This window comes from Tyto alba, unplaced genomic scaffold (assembly GCF_018691265.1).
Source record: "Tyto alba isolate M040663 unplaced genomic scaffold, T.alba_DEE_v4.0 Super-Scaffold_18, whole genome shotgun sequence".
NCBI classification, from domain to species: domain Eukaryota; kingdom Metazoa; phylum Chordata; class Aves; order Strigiformes; family Tytonidae; genus Tyto; species Tyto alba.
The window spans coordinates 9,924,410-9,941,939 of NW_024881280.1; the positions used below are offsets into that span (position 1 = coordinate 9,924,410).

The window sequence follows — 17,530 nt, forward strand, 5'->3', positions numbered from 1 at the left end:
CCCAGATGGCACATCTGTGTCTTGGGATGCCCTCTGGCTGGCCTGTTGGCAGGCATTCCCGTGGCTTTGAAGGTCACCTTGTTTACACCTTGCCTTTTCCCCCCTCCCTGCTCAGAGTCTTGCTGAGCCTGCAGGCTGGGCTTCACCATCTGCATTTTCTCTGGTGCCATTAATCTTCCTGTTTACCATTCTGTTATTAATTCTAGAGTTCACCTTTTTGTCTAAACGCTTTATAGGCCTCTTGGAATTTCTTGCCTTTTTGTGGCAAGAGATCTGAGCATCTCAGTAGATGATTTGCTTTGTTCTTTCCCATTTCTGAAAGGATAGTTACTAGCATCTCATGCCATTTTTCTATTACAAGCCTTCCTTCTTATAATAACATTTTTCAATTATATAGCTTCATCTGTCAGATGTATCTTACTGTATGAGTAAATATTATCCTCATTCCTTGGAATTTTAAAACTGGCCACCGAAATCTGCTGTCTGTGGAAATGGTCTTGCTTTTTCAGTGCTTTTCTTGGCTGGTACAAAAACGTGCTTAAACCTGGCCTTGTGAGAACCTGTAAGAACACCTTGCATTTTTGGTGCATATTATTTGAATGACTGAATGCCTCTGAATATTAAACAAGCCCTACCAAACCCCAGAGGACAGATGAAGACTACCTCCATTTGACAGATGATGGAAAAGCAGAGGGTACCTTTGTTAGAGTTTGGCCCAAGACCACATGGTGAGACAGCAGCGATGCCTAGGGCAGTGTCTGGGGTGATTTTCCCTATCCCATCCTAAAATCACTGTCACTTTGCTGTGGCCTTTCTGTTCTTCAGTGGTTTACAGAAGTTTGCTATTTATTGAGCTGGGGTTGCTGGACTAGATCTGCTTGACGTGGCTGACTTCTTCAGACACCGCAGCATGCGAATGTGGCTCCTCTCCTCCTTCCCAAGCCTGCCCGGGTTGCAGAGCACTGTCTTCCTGCAGGTGGGAGCATTGCAGACAGAGATGCAGGATCAGGACCGGGACACCTGTAATCTGGCTGAGTGGTGCTAATAAGACCTGCTGCCTCCTCGCTGATGCCTTCAGAGCCGACTGGGTGTCTCTACCTGCTCCCCAGCACTTTGGGTTTGAGAAGGGCCTCGTTAACGGAGTTGACGCGGCATGTGGAGCCAGCCAGAGCTGAGCACCTCACTCAAGCAAATAACTCCCCCTCGGTCCGGAGCAGGAGAAAATGCGGAGCAGGCTCCCAAGAATCATTGCAGGACTCAGATTGGCTTTGGCAGGTTTATCAGCTCTGGCTTAGTGCCGGCTCTGCTAGGCCCAGACTGAATTAATTGGGATGCTTGTGCACTGCAGTTGAGAGATAACTGCATTACAGAGATTTATCTGTTACTAAAGGTATCCCCTCCACTGTCCTCGATAAGGAGGAGGAGAAGCTATGCAGAATCTCACAGAATTTGTAGCAAGGTTACAGCATGGCTGGTTTTATGCATGGTTTGTGTATGAGTTTGCATTGGGTACGTGTAGTTTTATTCAGTGCTGTCACATATTGAAATAGTACAGTTGATTGCAGTGGAGGTCCACTCCCTGTTACCATTTGCAGAGTGTGCAGTGTTGGGGTGCCTGGCCCAGCTCTGTGGTGTGGGGGTGAGTGGGGTTTGCTGGTAGCTGTCTGGTTACTGAACAATAATCAGATTCCGGTTCCTCTGATGCTGCAGAAGTCCCGGTCCAGTGTGAGCCCATCTAGAACGCAAATACAAGAGTGACCAGAACACAAATGAGTGATAGAATAATGTTATTGAATGGAGATATTCCTTTATGACTTAAGCCTTGGGGGTAGTTACCTGATCCAGAGCACTTACCCTGATATTGTAATTTGGCAGACTTTGAGAAGCAGGTACATAATGTTATATGTGACAATGATTTATATCTGTGCTGAGAAATAAATCTGTAAAGAACTTCCAAGAGACAACTGACAGGAGGGCTGTTTTTTTTTATTGAGAGATTTTATAGAGGCATTCTGTTCTGACAAAGAAATACAGCTGCTTGTAAAGTCCACGTTTTGATGATGGGTTAAACTAAACAATGCTTAACCTGATGTTTGAGGGCCTCTGCTGTTTTCTGCAGCCTTATTTCTCATTCTTGTTTTGCTGCAGCCTCTTGGGCTGTATTTTAGCTAGGGACTGATAGAAGCTTTCCATGGGATCGTCGTCTTAAAATTCAAAGTTGTCCTCCAATTTTTCTGCAGTTTACACCCAGGCTGAAGAGTGAAAGTGTGCAGTCCCCCCATATCCTAACTTCCTCTGTCTTCTTCCATCTCTTTGCTTTCTCCCTCTGCCCCCTGCTTCCCCTCAACCTCAGCATGAGACTAGCAGCTTTGCGGGAAACGGTGCTAGGGAGACATTGGGATTTTCCATTCTCCCAGTGTTCCCTAGAGCAAATCTCAGTAGTGCCTAAAATTTGCAACAAGTGTTTACTAAGATTCGTTTCAGAGCCTTATAGGATCCCATGACTCCAGCCTGAAGAGGAGTTTTCATTTAATGGTAGATAGTCCTCCGAACTATTATTTCCACACAACGTGTTTTGTTTCTGAGGAAACAAATACTCATCTTGTTTTCAAATAGCCTTGCCTCTAAAACCAGTTTATCATTCTCTTTGATTGGATTCTTGTTCTCACTATGGCCCTGTTTACCTTGAGAGTGCAATAATATACATGAGGTTTGAGGGTGGAATTGGCGGGGGAGACAAAGAGTTACTGGAGTAGCCTTACAAGCTCCAGTACAGCCATGGCTTTATTATGTCTGGCTTGAATTAAAAATAAAGTGGGTTTGATGTTTACTAGTTTCTAGGGGCATTTGTTTGGCTTTATGGACTCGTTGTGAGAGGCCCAGAGCTGGGCTGGTAGGAGGTCCTGTGGACCAGGGTTGGAGGGATTGTAAGTGTAGAACTGCACAGACAAGTTTGCTACAGATGGATGCTGAATTGCTATTGTGCTGGGGTAGCAGGGACTGTGGAAGGTCAGGATTAAAGTGTAACAGCAATAATGTGAGCATCTGCCCCTGGGACATCAGGAGACGGTGTGCTGAAAGAAGGATTTTGATGATCCAGATCTGTAGGAGGGGTGAAGATCTGTGCTGCACTATGCTGTCAGAGGCATGCTTACGAAAAGACTTGCAGGGCCCTGCCTTTACTACACCTGGTTCTGGTCACTGCCGCGAATGCATCAGTTCCAAGGACGGTAACAAATCACTGTACTGACCATGAATGTAAGAAGCAAGCGAGCAAACAAGCTAAGGAGAGTCTGGTTGTGCATGCATGGAAAAGCTACAAAATCCAGCCATTCACGTAAAGCATTGTCTCCTCTTTCTTTCTTAAGGGATTCCATCCCCCCTGCCCCCACCCTTTGCACTCTAACGCTATATTTGTGCCTTGGAGATGTGGAGATGAGCGTATGATGGATGGATGGATGCTGCTTGTCTGGGTTTTTCACCACCATTTCCCCTGGGGCACTCTGTCTGCTGGCAGAGAGCACCATCCCAAAAGATGGTATCTTTTGCAAACTCGACAGCTAACAGACAGCTTCTCTCTCTGCATATTTCCCCAAAGAAGAGCAGGCTTAATCTGGTTTTTATATGGCATATTTCATTATAATCTTTTTGACTTCCCATGTTCCCAATACGCCATCATAAATAAAACGCTGGGGGTGGGAACAGCAGAGATGCTGAGGCTTCACACTCTTGTGACACTGATAGGTTCTCATTTTAAATTGTCATGGGATTTAATTGCTTGCTGAGCCACTGCACTGCACTTTCAGACAGATCCTGCCACATCCTCTTAATGAGCTTAGTGGCTGCATTCACTCAGCAGTAGTTCTGTTTGCTGTGAATTAGGTGGCTTTTTTAGACCACCTATATGATATTAAAGAGGTAGTGGTTATTAAGGTAATATCCTTGGATTTATCCATCTTAAACAGCACTTCATGGACTCTTAATATATAGTTTCCTCTGGCACTTTTATGTTCCAAAAAACCAGCACCAAGAAACAAAAATGCAAGAATCTATGTGCAAAGTCAGTGTTTGTCTAAGAGGGTTTTTGGAAGCCGAATTGCTTTGGTTTGCATAGTAGCTGTCTCTGGCATGATAGATCATGCTGGAACTCACCCAATAAGTATCTCTGTTCCCAATTAGAACTGGAAATGGAGCTGCTTACGAGTGCACAGAGATGATGGCTTGGGTGGCAGCTGCTACTGTGGAGATGGAAATGATCCATTGTAAAACAAATACATTGCACTGTATAGAAAAAGAGATGGTTGTTTTTAATTTGTTTCAAAGAGACACTGAAAAGTTGCTTAGCTCCCAATACGTTGTAAACCAAACGTAGCATATTTAAGGACAGGAATTTGCAGCTATTTTGGTGAATCAAAACTTGAAAAAGCCCACCATTTTGTAGAATCTGTGAAAATGTGCTTCTTTTGGAGGCAGCAGTTCAGTAGAAAACAGATTCAGGAATGATGCTGGCATGGGTGCTTGTTCAGATTCTACCACCGCGGTCTAAGGACCTTGATAAATAGAGAGGTTGCTGCACAGAGCTGGTAAGCAGAAATAACCATGTTAATTTAATTACTATGAAAGGAACTCTGCCAAGTTAAGAAACATAAATTTTAATTATATGCACACACACATATTTGAATTATAATATATGCACAATATTTAGCTGTGACACCAATAATACTGTGGTTTATTAAAACAGGAAAAAGTCTTAAATAACATTTTATTTTTCATTGATGATTTTTGTTGACTTGACACTTCCATTTTGTATGGTTCTATTTCCTGTATCTCCTACACTAACCAGGTGCTATTGCATTTGCAATACTAATCAAAAGGAAATTTATGTACAAGCCTTCTTAAAATTTTTATGTACAAGAGTAAGCTTTTAGTTATAGTTCTTTTACTAGTAGTTATTACTTGTAATAAAGATTATGATCTCTGAAATTGCAATGTCTGAAGAAGAGCTTGTGATACAAACTGAGAGTTACAATAGAAAGAATTTAGAACAATTAGTGGGTAGCAAATGTTATTACCTATATTTGAAAAGGATTTGGATGTGATTCAAGGATTTAAAGACTCATAAATTCTACATGAACATTTGAGAAATTGATTGAAACAGTAATTAGGTATAAGCAGTAAAGCACCTGAGAAATGATGATATAGGAGGTTCTAACTGACTACTTTTTTTTTTTTTTTTTTCCTACCAAGGAAAAGCACTTTTCACTACTTTCTTATAATTCTTTACATTATATGTAAAGGACTAATAGACAAAGGGGTTGACAATTTACTTAGACTTTCTGAAGACCCTTGGTATGTAATAGGCCTCCAAAGAGAAACAAAGCATTTTCTTGGATCAAAACTTTCAGAATAAAAGATGAAACAAATAACAAAAGGAAACAAAGAACTTTCATTCTAGAAAAAGGCTAACAGCTGGTGCATCAACATTTGGTGTTTGGTCCAATGTTGTATAATACAGTCATGAACAAGCTGGAGAGAGGGAGTATCTTGTAAGATACAAAGATCGGCACAAAGTTACTTTTAGAGCGATTGTGGCCAGGGAGGTCTGTGCAGGTATCCCTGGGGAGATGTGGATGTGCTTGGTGAATGGGCAGCAGGATGGACACTTCAATTTGTTACCTGTGTGTTGGAATGTATTACTTATGGGAAGGTTTTGTCCCTGTTACAAGGTTCCTAATTCTGCTTAGTAAGCAGCTAGGACACTGCCTGAGGAGTAATATAAAGAACATTGTAATACATTTGTTTAAATGGAGGATGTGGTTTCACGTGAAAATATTGGATGCAGTATTGGTCTGTCTTGGGAAGATTACTGAGGAGTAAGAGGAAGTTCAGAGAGGTCTGACAGGACAAAGTCATAAGGAAACCTTCCCACAGCAGAATAATAGAAAAGATTGTGACTGTTTATCCTCAAAAGGAGAGGAATAAAAAGAAATAATAAAAAAGTTTTGTCAGGAACTTTGATTTCCCCCATCTCATAGCAAGAACAAGGAGGCAGGAAATAATTATCCATAGTTAGTTTCAAACTGTTGAACTCACTCAGGTGGGAAAACATCAAGGGCAAAAGTGCATCAAAATTCAGAAAGGGCTGGGCTGTTCTGTGTATTTCCAGAAGAGCCAGATTTAGGATAACTGGCAATGATACTACACTTATCCCTCAGGAGGGGCCTGTTAGAGATCAGGATGAAATGCAGTACTAGGGTAGCTTATTTTCTTCGCATTTGTCTCCTGACAGACCTTCTTCTGCAGCATCTGATGTGACTGCATAGTATAGCACAACAAGTATCAAAGCAAACAGTGGCCAGCGTGGGGTCATGGCTTAATTTCTCAAACCTAGAAGAGTCTCTCTCTAACCTTGTTTGAAGTTTCTGACACTGGCTGTTACCTTCATAAGCAGGACAGTATGTGGGACGGACCCCACCTTGCTTCCAGACAGCAGTTCCTGTGGTCTGGGGGAAGCTGTGATCTTTCACATGACAACTACGTTTCAGGCACTGAGTTGGCTTCTCAATTTTATTTAGGGCACAGGCATAGGAGAAAAAAAAAATACTTTTCTAGCTTTTGTGGGAAAATTCTGATGAGTTAAATAGGAAAGAGTAAATTTGGGATTTAGTGAAATTAATTTAATGGCCCCTGGTAGTGTTTAACTATGTCTCTACGTTAACTGAACTATCTTTTAGATTTTTGAAAACTTTTATCTCTGAGGATTCAAAAAGTGGTTTGGAAACGTGATTTCCTGTCTTCATTACTGTATCCTTTACAGACTGGCCATCTTCAAGGAAGTACTGAGTTCATTACAAAGATTGAATTAATTACTAAGAGGTTGTCTTTGGACCTCTGAAAGTTTCTATACTTTACATTCCAGACAAGATAGTGTCTGCCATTTCCCACTTTCTAGACCTACTTAGGAATGAAAGTGGACTTCTGGAAGCTACCAGGGGAGATGAGAATGAAGGAATTAAGTAGCAGTCAGCTTAGTGGGCAGATGGGAGGCAGCTGCCCTGAGTTTCTTTTCGCTGGATTTCCTGCTCACTAACTTAACTTCTTGGTGACTCAATCGCCCCATCAGTAAACTGGGAATAAAGTTATTACCTCACACAGCCTTGTCAGTGGGATGTTATATTTAATAATTAAAAAACGCTCTGAGAGTTTTGGATGAAATGTCTCCTGGAGTGTTGCTGGTGGGAGGTAGCAGCACCACACAAAACAAACATGCCTATTAAATACATCTGCTGGTTTTTGACCATAAAGCCTACCTTTCCCTCTGACTTAACGTTCAATATCTCTGGAACAAACAGCGAGTAGTTTTACTTTCATATACGTTCTACTTATCCCTCACCCCTTCCTTGCTCATTCCCTTTTCTAATGCATTCGTTTGCTGAGTGTATCAGTATCCAGAGACAGGCATAGCTTGTCACAGTGAAGACATGTTTGTTTCTGATGCCCTTGAGCTTGCTTGAAGCTTCTTTTCTTGCTGAATGTATGATGACCCCGTGGGTTTTGCAGTCCCACAAGGTTCTAAATACAGAGCAAATGCCCTTTTGCACCTAAGCACAGGACTTTGAAAGCAAGCCAAGCCCACAGACAGAGATTATTATGGAGGTTCTTTAGTGACTTTAGATTCAAGTGTTGGGATTTGCACATAAATCAAGTCTAAAATCCCTTCTTTCTATTGAAATGTCTGGATTTAGCATCCAGAGGGGGTACTAGGAGTTAATACAGGGAAATTCAATCTGTATGATTCTCTCTTGACTTCTCTGTCTTTTCTATAGCTCAAGTAGGAGAAAAGTTGGGGAAGGTGGCATAATGGGGTGGGTATGCAGAGCTTAATGCTTGAAAACAGAGGCCTGATTGAATAGACCTCCTTGTGATGAGAAGGGGGATCAATTCACAGTTGACCCCATCCCATTGTGTGGGTTGTCCTGGGAGTTTCCTTTGAAAATCCCAGTGGTTTGGGTTTTCTGCATGGTTTGTACTCAGCCTTTCCCTCCATGAATAGAATAGCTTTTGCTGGAATTTTTGCTGGATTTTCTGTGGTTATTGGCTGAGCAATGCTCACTTCAGAAGACTTGAGCAAGCATGTTGTGGAAGCACTGATCAGGGACCCTGAATCATTTGCTGGCTTAGAGTTTTTCATATATAGAACAAACATATTCCTGGGATGCAATTGCCCCCAAGAAACAGATTATACTTTACTGTCCCAGGTGGAGGTGTTCATTCATTATTTGGATTACAAGAGTGATTTGGGGCTTTATAAACACATGAATTTCTGCCCTGCATAGTTTACAACTCATGGTGATAGAAAGGCAGGAAGCTTCAGGCAGGCTGGGGAACACAACAGAGTCCTATCAGATGAGAAGAGGACAGAGCTGTGAAATAAGGATGCTGGATGCTGATTTGTGAGCATCAGTCCTGTACATTATTACTTTATAAATCTATTGGACTAGAGGAAGGAATTAATTTTAGAAGGGAGGGAGTACTTGAGAAATCCATACCTGGCATTGTCAGGTAGAGAGACATTCAGGATGTCTCCCTGCCATAGGGTTGCTCTGAATGAGCCCCTGCATGAGTGGGGTAGAGGTCAGGATCTGATCTACAAGGAAAACTGAATTCTCCCCTAGATGTATTTTAACATCTTGCTAAAATTCACATGCTGTATTTGCCTGTCTGCTGCACTGCCTCTAGAAGCGGCATTCAGAAGGGGAATAAGGCTCTGTTCCTTCACTTGTATGGTGAGTTGCATCAAGCTTCCTCCTAAACCCACCCTGTCTTTGGAGTCCTGTGCCCCAGGCCTTCCCCCGAGCCAGCCCTTGGCTCTTCCTGCTGCGACTGGGGATCATCCTGTTTTATGGGCTAGATTCTGCACTCAGAGCTGTGCTGACTGGCGTTTCTTCATTGGTGTAAGCCCATTTAAAACAAACTGAAGATTTAATCTAGTCAATATTACATGAAAATTCAAGACACATCCCTTTGTTTTTTTCAGTTTAAGTTCTCAGCATTGGCCCCACACACTAGCTTTCTGCTTCCCCACATGTGGAACATGCCCTGGTGTAGGAGAATGCTGCTTGAAGCTATGCTGTATAAACTGTGCCAGATGCTAAATTGCATTAAACTACTTTTCGACTTCAGGAGATCAGGTCTTATTTGTTCTGTCAGTATCTTAGAAAGTCCTGATTTTGTTCTTTATTTGAAGCATAGGGAGTTTACATAAAGGAGAAGGCTTTTTTTTCCCCATTTATTCCCTCCTGATACAATATGTCCAGCCTTTTTTTTCTGTAAGCAAATACAGCGATTGAAAAGATGCCAGGTTTTCAATAAGACAGAAATGAATCCTGTATGGAGATCCTTAGCAGTTAAAAGAAGTGCGTGAAGAACTCTCCTTCAAGATAGAAGCAAGCTTGAAAGTCTCTCAGTCTTCTGCTTGTCATGTCTGTCCTTCTGCTTGTTAGCTGTCTGGGGGAGACAAATATAGTCAGTGTGTTTTGTTTTTCAGAAGTTGATCTGCCTCTGAAAAAAGATGGGTTCACCTCAGAAAGTACAACTCTGGAAGCCTTGCTGCGTGGAGAGGGAATAGAGAAAAAAACAGACACTAAAGAGGAAGACACTATACAAGAAATCCAGGTAAAGGAGAGCCCCATGCTCTGACAGCAGGGCTGGATTTTACCATTTGTCTCTAAGCCTAGCAGATTTTGTCCTGTGGCAGAACAGTGCATCTGTTGATAGTTATGTCATTCTACTGTCAAAATGTTACCAAACCATTGTGCTACATACACTGTGATGCTCAAAATGAACTCAGGATCTCACACACTTCTCCTGTCACAAGGATCTCGGTTGTTTGGCTGTGTTCTGCACAGCTCCTCTGTTGGAATTTGTTTTGCAGCACTATGAGATGATTGCATATAAAACTGACAAGCAGAGATGGTTCCCAACCATGAACTGAATTTTAGTGCCTCATATTTAAAGTGAATTTGGACATGGATTTGAATTTGGATTCACAGCTGCTGACTGTAGACAAAAAAATACCATTGCCTTGCCTGTTGTTTTTTTTTTTTTTTTTATACTGAGAAGCCTTCAGGAGTATACAAGAAAAATAAATAATTAAACATATTCTAATCTTATTTATCTCAGTTATTATTAGTGATACAGGTATGAGAATTATTGCCTCTTCTCACACATTATGGTTTGAAAGTTATTTGTCAAGATTCCATTTCATCCTTTAACAATTAAAAGTAGAAACACATCTGTGAGTCTCATAGAAGGAATTCAGCTAATAAAATAAAGGGTTCTTATAAGTGCATGTCACTTTATAAATATATCTTACATTGCTGGGAAAGCGAGCCTGTCCCGGGGGAGCAGCAGCACATCTTTGGTGATGCTAAAACAGCACTGTGCTATGACTCTATTAGTGATTTTTAGTTAGAGACATTGGCAATGTGTCAAACTTGGTAATTTTGGCTGAGATACATGTTGCATCTATACCTAAAACTAGTAAAAATCTGAGTGGGCAGCCCCATGCCAAATGAAACAGAAGAGCATGGGCATCAAATCTATATTACTTGAAGCTCAGACCTATTGGTCTATTTGCTAGAAATTTCACACATGTAAGGGCAACAAAATTAGGTCTCACATTCCCAGTTACACAGGTAAAGGAGCAGCATCAAAGAGGAAGCATCCCATGCTCATAGAGTGGGGAAAAGTTTGGCATGAGGCCCTTCAGTAGTGTATCTGGGTCTATTAAACTGAGAGCCCTAAAGCTCTATTTATACCTACTTCCAAAGTCAGAATAAGTCATGGTGCAGCATCCTTATGAGGTCGACAAGTGTCTTTGGATGTTGCTGTGTGACCTGAGCTCCCAAATTATCCCCAGCAGCGGTCTGAGGAAAGAGACTATAGAGGCGATAGAACTGACACAAGTCTGGGCATTGCAGAGTAGGGAGGGGGTGCAAAAACATGCAAAAATTTTTCAGCTAAACTGCTGTAGCTGTGACCTGTCACCTGGATGCTAGTTTCATTAGAACAGATGCAAAAGGCATGTCTTGCTGTTGTTTCTTACGGAAGCACAGCTTATCTGGATTCAGTCTGTACACCAACGGTTGCTGAAGCATTTACTAGTAGCCAGCTTTCAGTGTGTACGTCAGCACCTGGCAGCTAGACTGTACCAGATCAAAATCACAATCAGTGCCTTTTATCCGTATGACAAATAAGAAAATGCAAATCTCTCTGTTGTTCCTTTGCACGCTCTTCTGTGCTTTGACTTGAAAGTGCCCAGCCTCGGTGGTGGTGATAGTGAGCAGGTGGGATAGACATAATTGTAATTCCTCAGTCCCAGATACTTACCTCAGGAGAAGACTTGGAGCTTAGCTGCACTGAGCTGGGAAACTGTTTTAGAAAGAATAGGGAAAGAAAAGTTACTTTGCTAAAAAGAGTAAGGGTTCCCCTGCTAAATAGATGCAGTCACTGGGACCTGTTGTACAGTTGGTATTTAACAGTGATGAGGATTTTGCCCTACAGTAAATTGGTATTGAATGTGTGTCTCCATCATTTGCTGGAGAAGGCTTAGAATAGTCTTTTGACGATGCATCAGAAAGGCTATGCCCCTTCTATCAAGGATTAAAGTCATTACACTGGCAGTGTCATCAAATTCACACTTGGTTACTTAAATTCATGCTGCAATTTTAAACATAGAAAGTGGTTTGTAGTATTTCTCCTAGCTGCTCTTGTGTAGTATTAGTGCTGTAAACTAGCTCCTTCCCCTCCCACATAAGATATGGTTACAGCCTTCTCTTTTTTTGGAGATATTGTAAGATATGAAGCAATGTGAAAATATAAACTCATATCAGTAAGTTTGCTTATTTTCTTACATATCACTAGTCTCCTCATGTACAACATTTTCCAAGTGCTTCAGTTTCTTAAGATGAAGTCAATTAATGTATGCAATTCCATGAATTTTGAAGATACATTTTATGTATATGGAACTGGAACTTGCTTAATTTTTACACCCTCTAGTATTTAGTACTCTAGTATTATGTGAAATTGTATTTCATGATGGTCTGACGTCATTAATAGCCTCCTGAGATTTAAAAATAAAAGGAGCAGAAACCATATGAAGACTTGATCCTCTACCATGTTCTAAAAGTTGTATGTACTTCTTAAAAGGGACGTTGTCCAATATTAGTCTTAAAAACTTAGCTGATAAAATAAGAATAAACTTATATAGTTGGTCTTCCAAATACAGGCTTTTTTACAAGTAAAATTTCTGTCATGTTCTTTCCCACAAATTCAGAATTTGGTGCTTGAGGTTTGTAGGGAGGAGAGAAACCAACTGTGATTTGCTCCTGTTCTCCCTCTGCTGGCTCTCAGATAGCTCTTAAATAGAAATTATAGGGAAGGGTCAAATATAGTAAGACTGAAAAATCTCCCCATCAGTTTAACGTCCCTGATTTGAATCTGCATCATGGCTGCATGTTGTAATTTAAATGAATGGTGGCATGGCAAAGATGAGTCAGTGATTCCAAATTAGTCCCTTATGAAATGGCACCACACCATGAATGGCAGGAGTGGCTGGGGCTGATTTCTGAATGTCTAGCACACATGCCAAGGGTTGAGGGGATTTCAGCGGGAGTTCTTTCCACATTGGTGGTATGATGGTTTGTCTTGCCTTTGTCCGTCTGATCTCCAACTTACGCATGTTCTCAGGGTAGCCAGCCTGTGTATGATTCTACAGGGGTTACATTTCAAAAGATCAAGATAAAAGGATTGAAATTCTCTGGCCTGGGCATCTCAGAGTTATGTGAGATGATGAATTATTGTTCCTATTGAATAATTAATTGAAGGAACTATTGCTGTTGTTCCTATTAACTTCAATGAGACCTCTACTTCCTCAGCATTCTCATGCAGCGACACCCCTGTTTCCAGATTAGAGTCGTACCTGTGGTGTAAGCCCTGAAAGATGTTACTTTCTGTAACCACTAAACACACTGGAATATATGGAGGAATTTTCTCTATTTTTGCTAAACAAAGAAAATTGTGAGCTGCCAAGGAGAAAACCACTGATTTTTATCGTGAAGTGCATTTTCAACATAAGAGGAAAACAAAACAATTTCAGGTGCAAGAAACCAAATTAAAAAAATCATGCAAACAATTTCCCAGACAGGGCCTGCAGTTATGCATACTAATACTTGTGTTGTCTTGGGATATCGGTGCTCAGTGGTGCCACTGTTATTTCTTAGGATGCTTTTTTTTGTAGTTGACTGATATCAGTGGTGTTTTTTAATAAGAACTCCCTGGGGAACTGAGGGTGGAAGGGAAAGCAAATTTTGCTTTAGTGGAAAGAAGTAGGGGTTCTGGGATCTGATTTGGCATTATATCGTTAATCAACTGTAATTTAATAACCTGCAGTCTCTGTGGTAAAGAGCAGCAGTTGGTTGTATGTGTCATCTTTTCTTCTAACCATTCCTGTTTATTGTTCAACCACAGAGGGTTTTAGAAAATGATGAAAATGCAGATGAAGTTAATGAGGAAGAGGATTTGGAAGAAGATATTCCAAAACGAAAGAACAGGCCTAGAGGACGGGTAGGTGGAGAGTTTACTGGAATGGAAAGGAAGGAAGCAAACCTCTGCTTTCTAGTGTATATTTGTCACATGCATTGTATATGCAAAGTGTATATCCATGGATGCATGATAATGGTAACATAGGTAATTTTTAGTCATATGGTCAAAGATTTTCAGTATTTTTTCAGTTTATTTTTGTGAATTACCAAGAAAAAAGACTATTTTGAGAGTAAAAGTTGGGGTAAATTTATTATAGAGTTGTATTTACAATTGCAATGTAAACTGTAATAATTATGATGACATCCTGCTATTACAATGTGCTTACTTTAAAATATTTACAAATTACAGAAAAGCAACAAACCCGGTCATGACAGCCAAAAAAAATAATTAATAAAAGTAACTTGAACTGTGTTAATACATTTTGCAGCTTTCTCCAAGGTAGCACTTTGTGGCTGACACTGTCCCTCTTGAGCCCATGGCAAATCTTCTATTTGCTTAAAATGGGCAATATTTTATCCTCAGGGGAGTCTGTGTCCCTTCTCTTACCTAAGATGTCTTTTCACAATTTCAGCAGGGTACCAGTTAAGTAATGCGACCAACATTTTAAAACTTAGAATCAACATTTTCAATTGTGGCCCCGTAAGCTAGGCATCTAAATAAACATGAACACAATTCTCAGCAGTTTCAAGCATTTTCATCTCTCTTTGGCTCCAGCGGATGCTGCAGGGGCACAGGAGCTCTAGAAGTACCTTTTGATGTGTTTGTAGGAATTAAGCAAGAGCAGCTACATTTTAGGCCAAATAAGCAGGATATAATAGCTTTTGAATAAGAGAGAGACATGAAACCACATTGAATACTTGCAATGTACTTATGCATCAGACCCTCTCTTTTGGTTTCTCCTGTTGTTGTGTTGTTTCAGTTTTCTGCTCCTCTTTATTTTGGAGCTTAAGTCCTTTAATATAAGATCAAAGCACTTTAATAATTGGATAAGTATATATTTCACCTTCCTTATTCTCAAAATCACCTGAACCAGTTTCTTTCTTTCTTTCTTTCTTAGCCAAAGACCCCCACCTGGAAAAAAATTTTCCAGAAAAATGTAAGTTTCAGAAAATTTGTATGAACCAGTAACCAAAACCAGGCGTTAGAATCGATACATGCACACAAGCTTGACTGGAGCGATCAACTAATATTCCAGGCTAACAACTCTTTTCTAATAAGTTGCTCTCACATAAATTGCACATGCTGGCTAGGGTGAGCGAAATTGAATGAATAGCTAATGGAGATATACTGCTCAGGAGAAGGGAAATTGCTGTATTCATATATCCCAGGCCTACACAAACAAAGTCCTGAAGTTACTGTTAAGTGCAAAGTTTTACCCCCTGTTCAGGAAACTGTTTCAGAATTACTCTATTACTTTTTCTCTGCTACTGTAGGGAAAGGAGTTAGAGGGTACTAGATGTCCCATTCATTTTGAAGCATAAATTTATGTCTCTATTTTCTGCCCTACAACCGGCCCCCTATTAAGTACAGGAGCAGCAGGGTCTCTTGCCTTTTTCTTGCAACTAACTCCTGCTCTGCTAGTGCCCTGGCTTCATTCAGTGCAAAAAAAGGGAAGTCTAAAGAGTGCCAAATACTTTGAGCAATTTTCGTTTTTATTTGATGGCATCGATAACCAAAGCAAAATGTGGTATAAATTAGGATTTCAAAATTAGGGCCAGATTCTCTAGCTGTTGAAAACTGGTAAGCCCAAATTGCGTCTGGTCACGAGTGTTTTGCCATTCTTTTCTAATGTAAGCCTGACCCAGTGTAGGGAATTGAGGTGAGGGATTTGAAATTATGGGACATGAAACCTGGGCAGCACTTTGTTTCTGGGAAGGAGTTGATTAGGGTATTTTTAGAGGGCAGAAGAGGAGGGGAGGACATGCCTAGGAAACTAGATCCTGCAGAGTGTGGCCTTTGGGGATTCAGAGAAGGAGTGAGAAGGGCTGACAGCATCAATGCAGGATTAACGCGACAGAATTACTGCTCTGGACTTTCCAAATTGCACATGCCCCTTCCTTTCCCTACAGCATGATTTTATTTCTAATCCCGGACTCTCCATCTGTCCCTCTGGCCACGCTCTCTGGCTGCTTCAGGGCAGCTTCAAGGCTGCTGTGCCATGGCTTCCAGGCCTCACGTGTCAAGTCTCATAGTCTTTGCTGCATCCCATCAGGGGAATGAAGGCAGTCATGGATGACTGAATTCAACAGACTGGAGTGCCGACAGCAAGTGTAGGGCACTCAATTTAGTGCCTCTGGGGCAGCTGCTCAGTTTGCTATCCCCTCAAGGCTAGCCCTGAAATTGTGGGAGCGTTAGGAAGGACAGTGAAGGCCGAAGAGATGGATTTACGGAAGGAGCTTTTTAGTATCTTTGCTGGGCAGGGAGAATGTGTTAGGAGCTGGGAAGGATAGTTTGCTAGGAGATATGAGAGGAATGCAGCTGCACCTGTACAGATTGTCTGCTCATCAGCTGGATATCCCATGGGACAATTTCAAAGGCACTAAAGACATTTCGGAACCCAAGTCCCATTGAAAGTCATTGACTTGAAAAATCTCCCCGTGTGTGTTCAGTGCATGAAAAAGTATATCTGACGTGTGGTCATGACATGAATGCTGTACCCTTGTGTTTCTGTAGAGAACAATTTGAAGGGAAACAGCTGGCTTGAAGACTAGTGAAACTCTGAGCAACAGACCTTAAATTGCCATCCTATTCTGAAAGATTCCTATGTAAAAATAGTACCTTCTTACTCAACAGATCCATTCTCAGTGTGTAAACAGAGTCAGACCTACTGACTAGTGACAAAAACAAGACTTTACAGCTTTTTCACAGCCCTGAAAAGCCAATGCAGCTGGTAGGATAGGGAAATTAGATCCTGATCCAGGTACAAGCAGGAATATATATTAAGGGCCAATCACTTGTCTTTATGAAGACTCTCTGATCAGCTGAGGGTTGTATAGGAACTGCCATGGACTGAAATGCAGCTTGCAGCACATTTTGCAGTAGTCAGGGAAGAAAAGAACAAGCCTGGGATTGATTTCATAGCCCAGAGGGGGTTTACAGAGCTGGCAGTCAGAGAGAAAATAACACAGACTAGTAAGATGATTTTATGTGATATGGTCAGTAAAGTAGCTTCCACCAAACAATTGTTGCTGGGGCCTTTTCCAGGGTGAAACTGCTTTTCAGTTCACCCTTACAAATCTCACTCTGCACGTGCATGCTGATCTGCACAGAGGTCTTTGCAGAAGACAGAGCTATACTTGTCACACCTAACAGTATTTACCCCATCCAGACAGCTGCAAATCCATGTGTCTCCTTCAGGACTGTGTTAAGAGTTAGACCTGGGCAATCCCAGGGAAATAATATGTGAAGCTTTTATAAATCCCCATTTTGACAGACTTTGGCAGGCCACTGTAAAACTGTTCCTTGTCTTTAGATGTCCGATGGAATGCAGCTCAAATAGTGCTAGTTCAGTCCCAAATCCATAGAAGAGGGACAGAGCTCCTATGACCCTCTTTGTGTCTGGGGTAGTAATATTCTCAGAATTTCTACATCTTCTCCAGCTTTACTTGACAAAGCTCTGTCCCTTTCTTATTTTCACATGCAAAATCTCGAAGGATTTGAGTCAGGCAGCCTTGTCCAGTGTGAGAAACATCAACAGTTTAATAAGAGGAGCCACAGAAACAGTTTTGTTGCTTCTACCCAGGAATAGAGTAGCTGGCATAATTAATAAAGGGCTGTCTAGCCATCCACCAGCAGATCACTTCCTCAAATAAGGATCAAGTCTAAAATTATTGTCATCTACATACTGTACATTAGTGAATGTGAAAGAATTGAAGGCCTTGGCTCCGTTCCCAGTTCCACATCACAACCTCCACCATTGGACAGA

At 41.2% G+C, this 17,530-nt stretch overlaps 1 protein-coding gene across 16 annotated transcripts in view; it reads left to right on the forward strand.

Moving 5' to 3' along the window:
• Positions 1–17,530, forward strand: part of DPF3 (double PHD fingers 3) — a 202,302-nt gene that overhangs the window by 115,377 nt on the left and 69,395 nt on the right. For 13 of the 16 annotated variants that reach the window (XR_004405963.2, XR_006165130.1, XR_004405964.2 and 10 more), the window contains 3 exons: positions 9,548–9,675; positions 13,531–13,626; positions 14,663–14,701. Coding sequence is in view for 11 of the 16 variants with exons in the window: in XM_032984738.2 (XP_032840629.1) it covers positions 9,548–9,675; positions 13,531–13,626; positions 14,663–14,701 (263 nt within the window). In the remaining 5 variants the exon portion in view is untranslated. The remainder of the gene's footprint in view (positions 1–9,547; positions 9,676–13,530; positions 13,627–14,662; positions 14,702–17,530) is intronic. The other 3 variants (XR_004405967.2, XM_032984733.2, XM_032984735.2) reach the window with 1 other exon arrangement.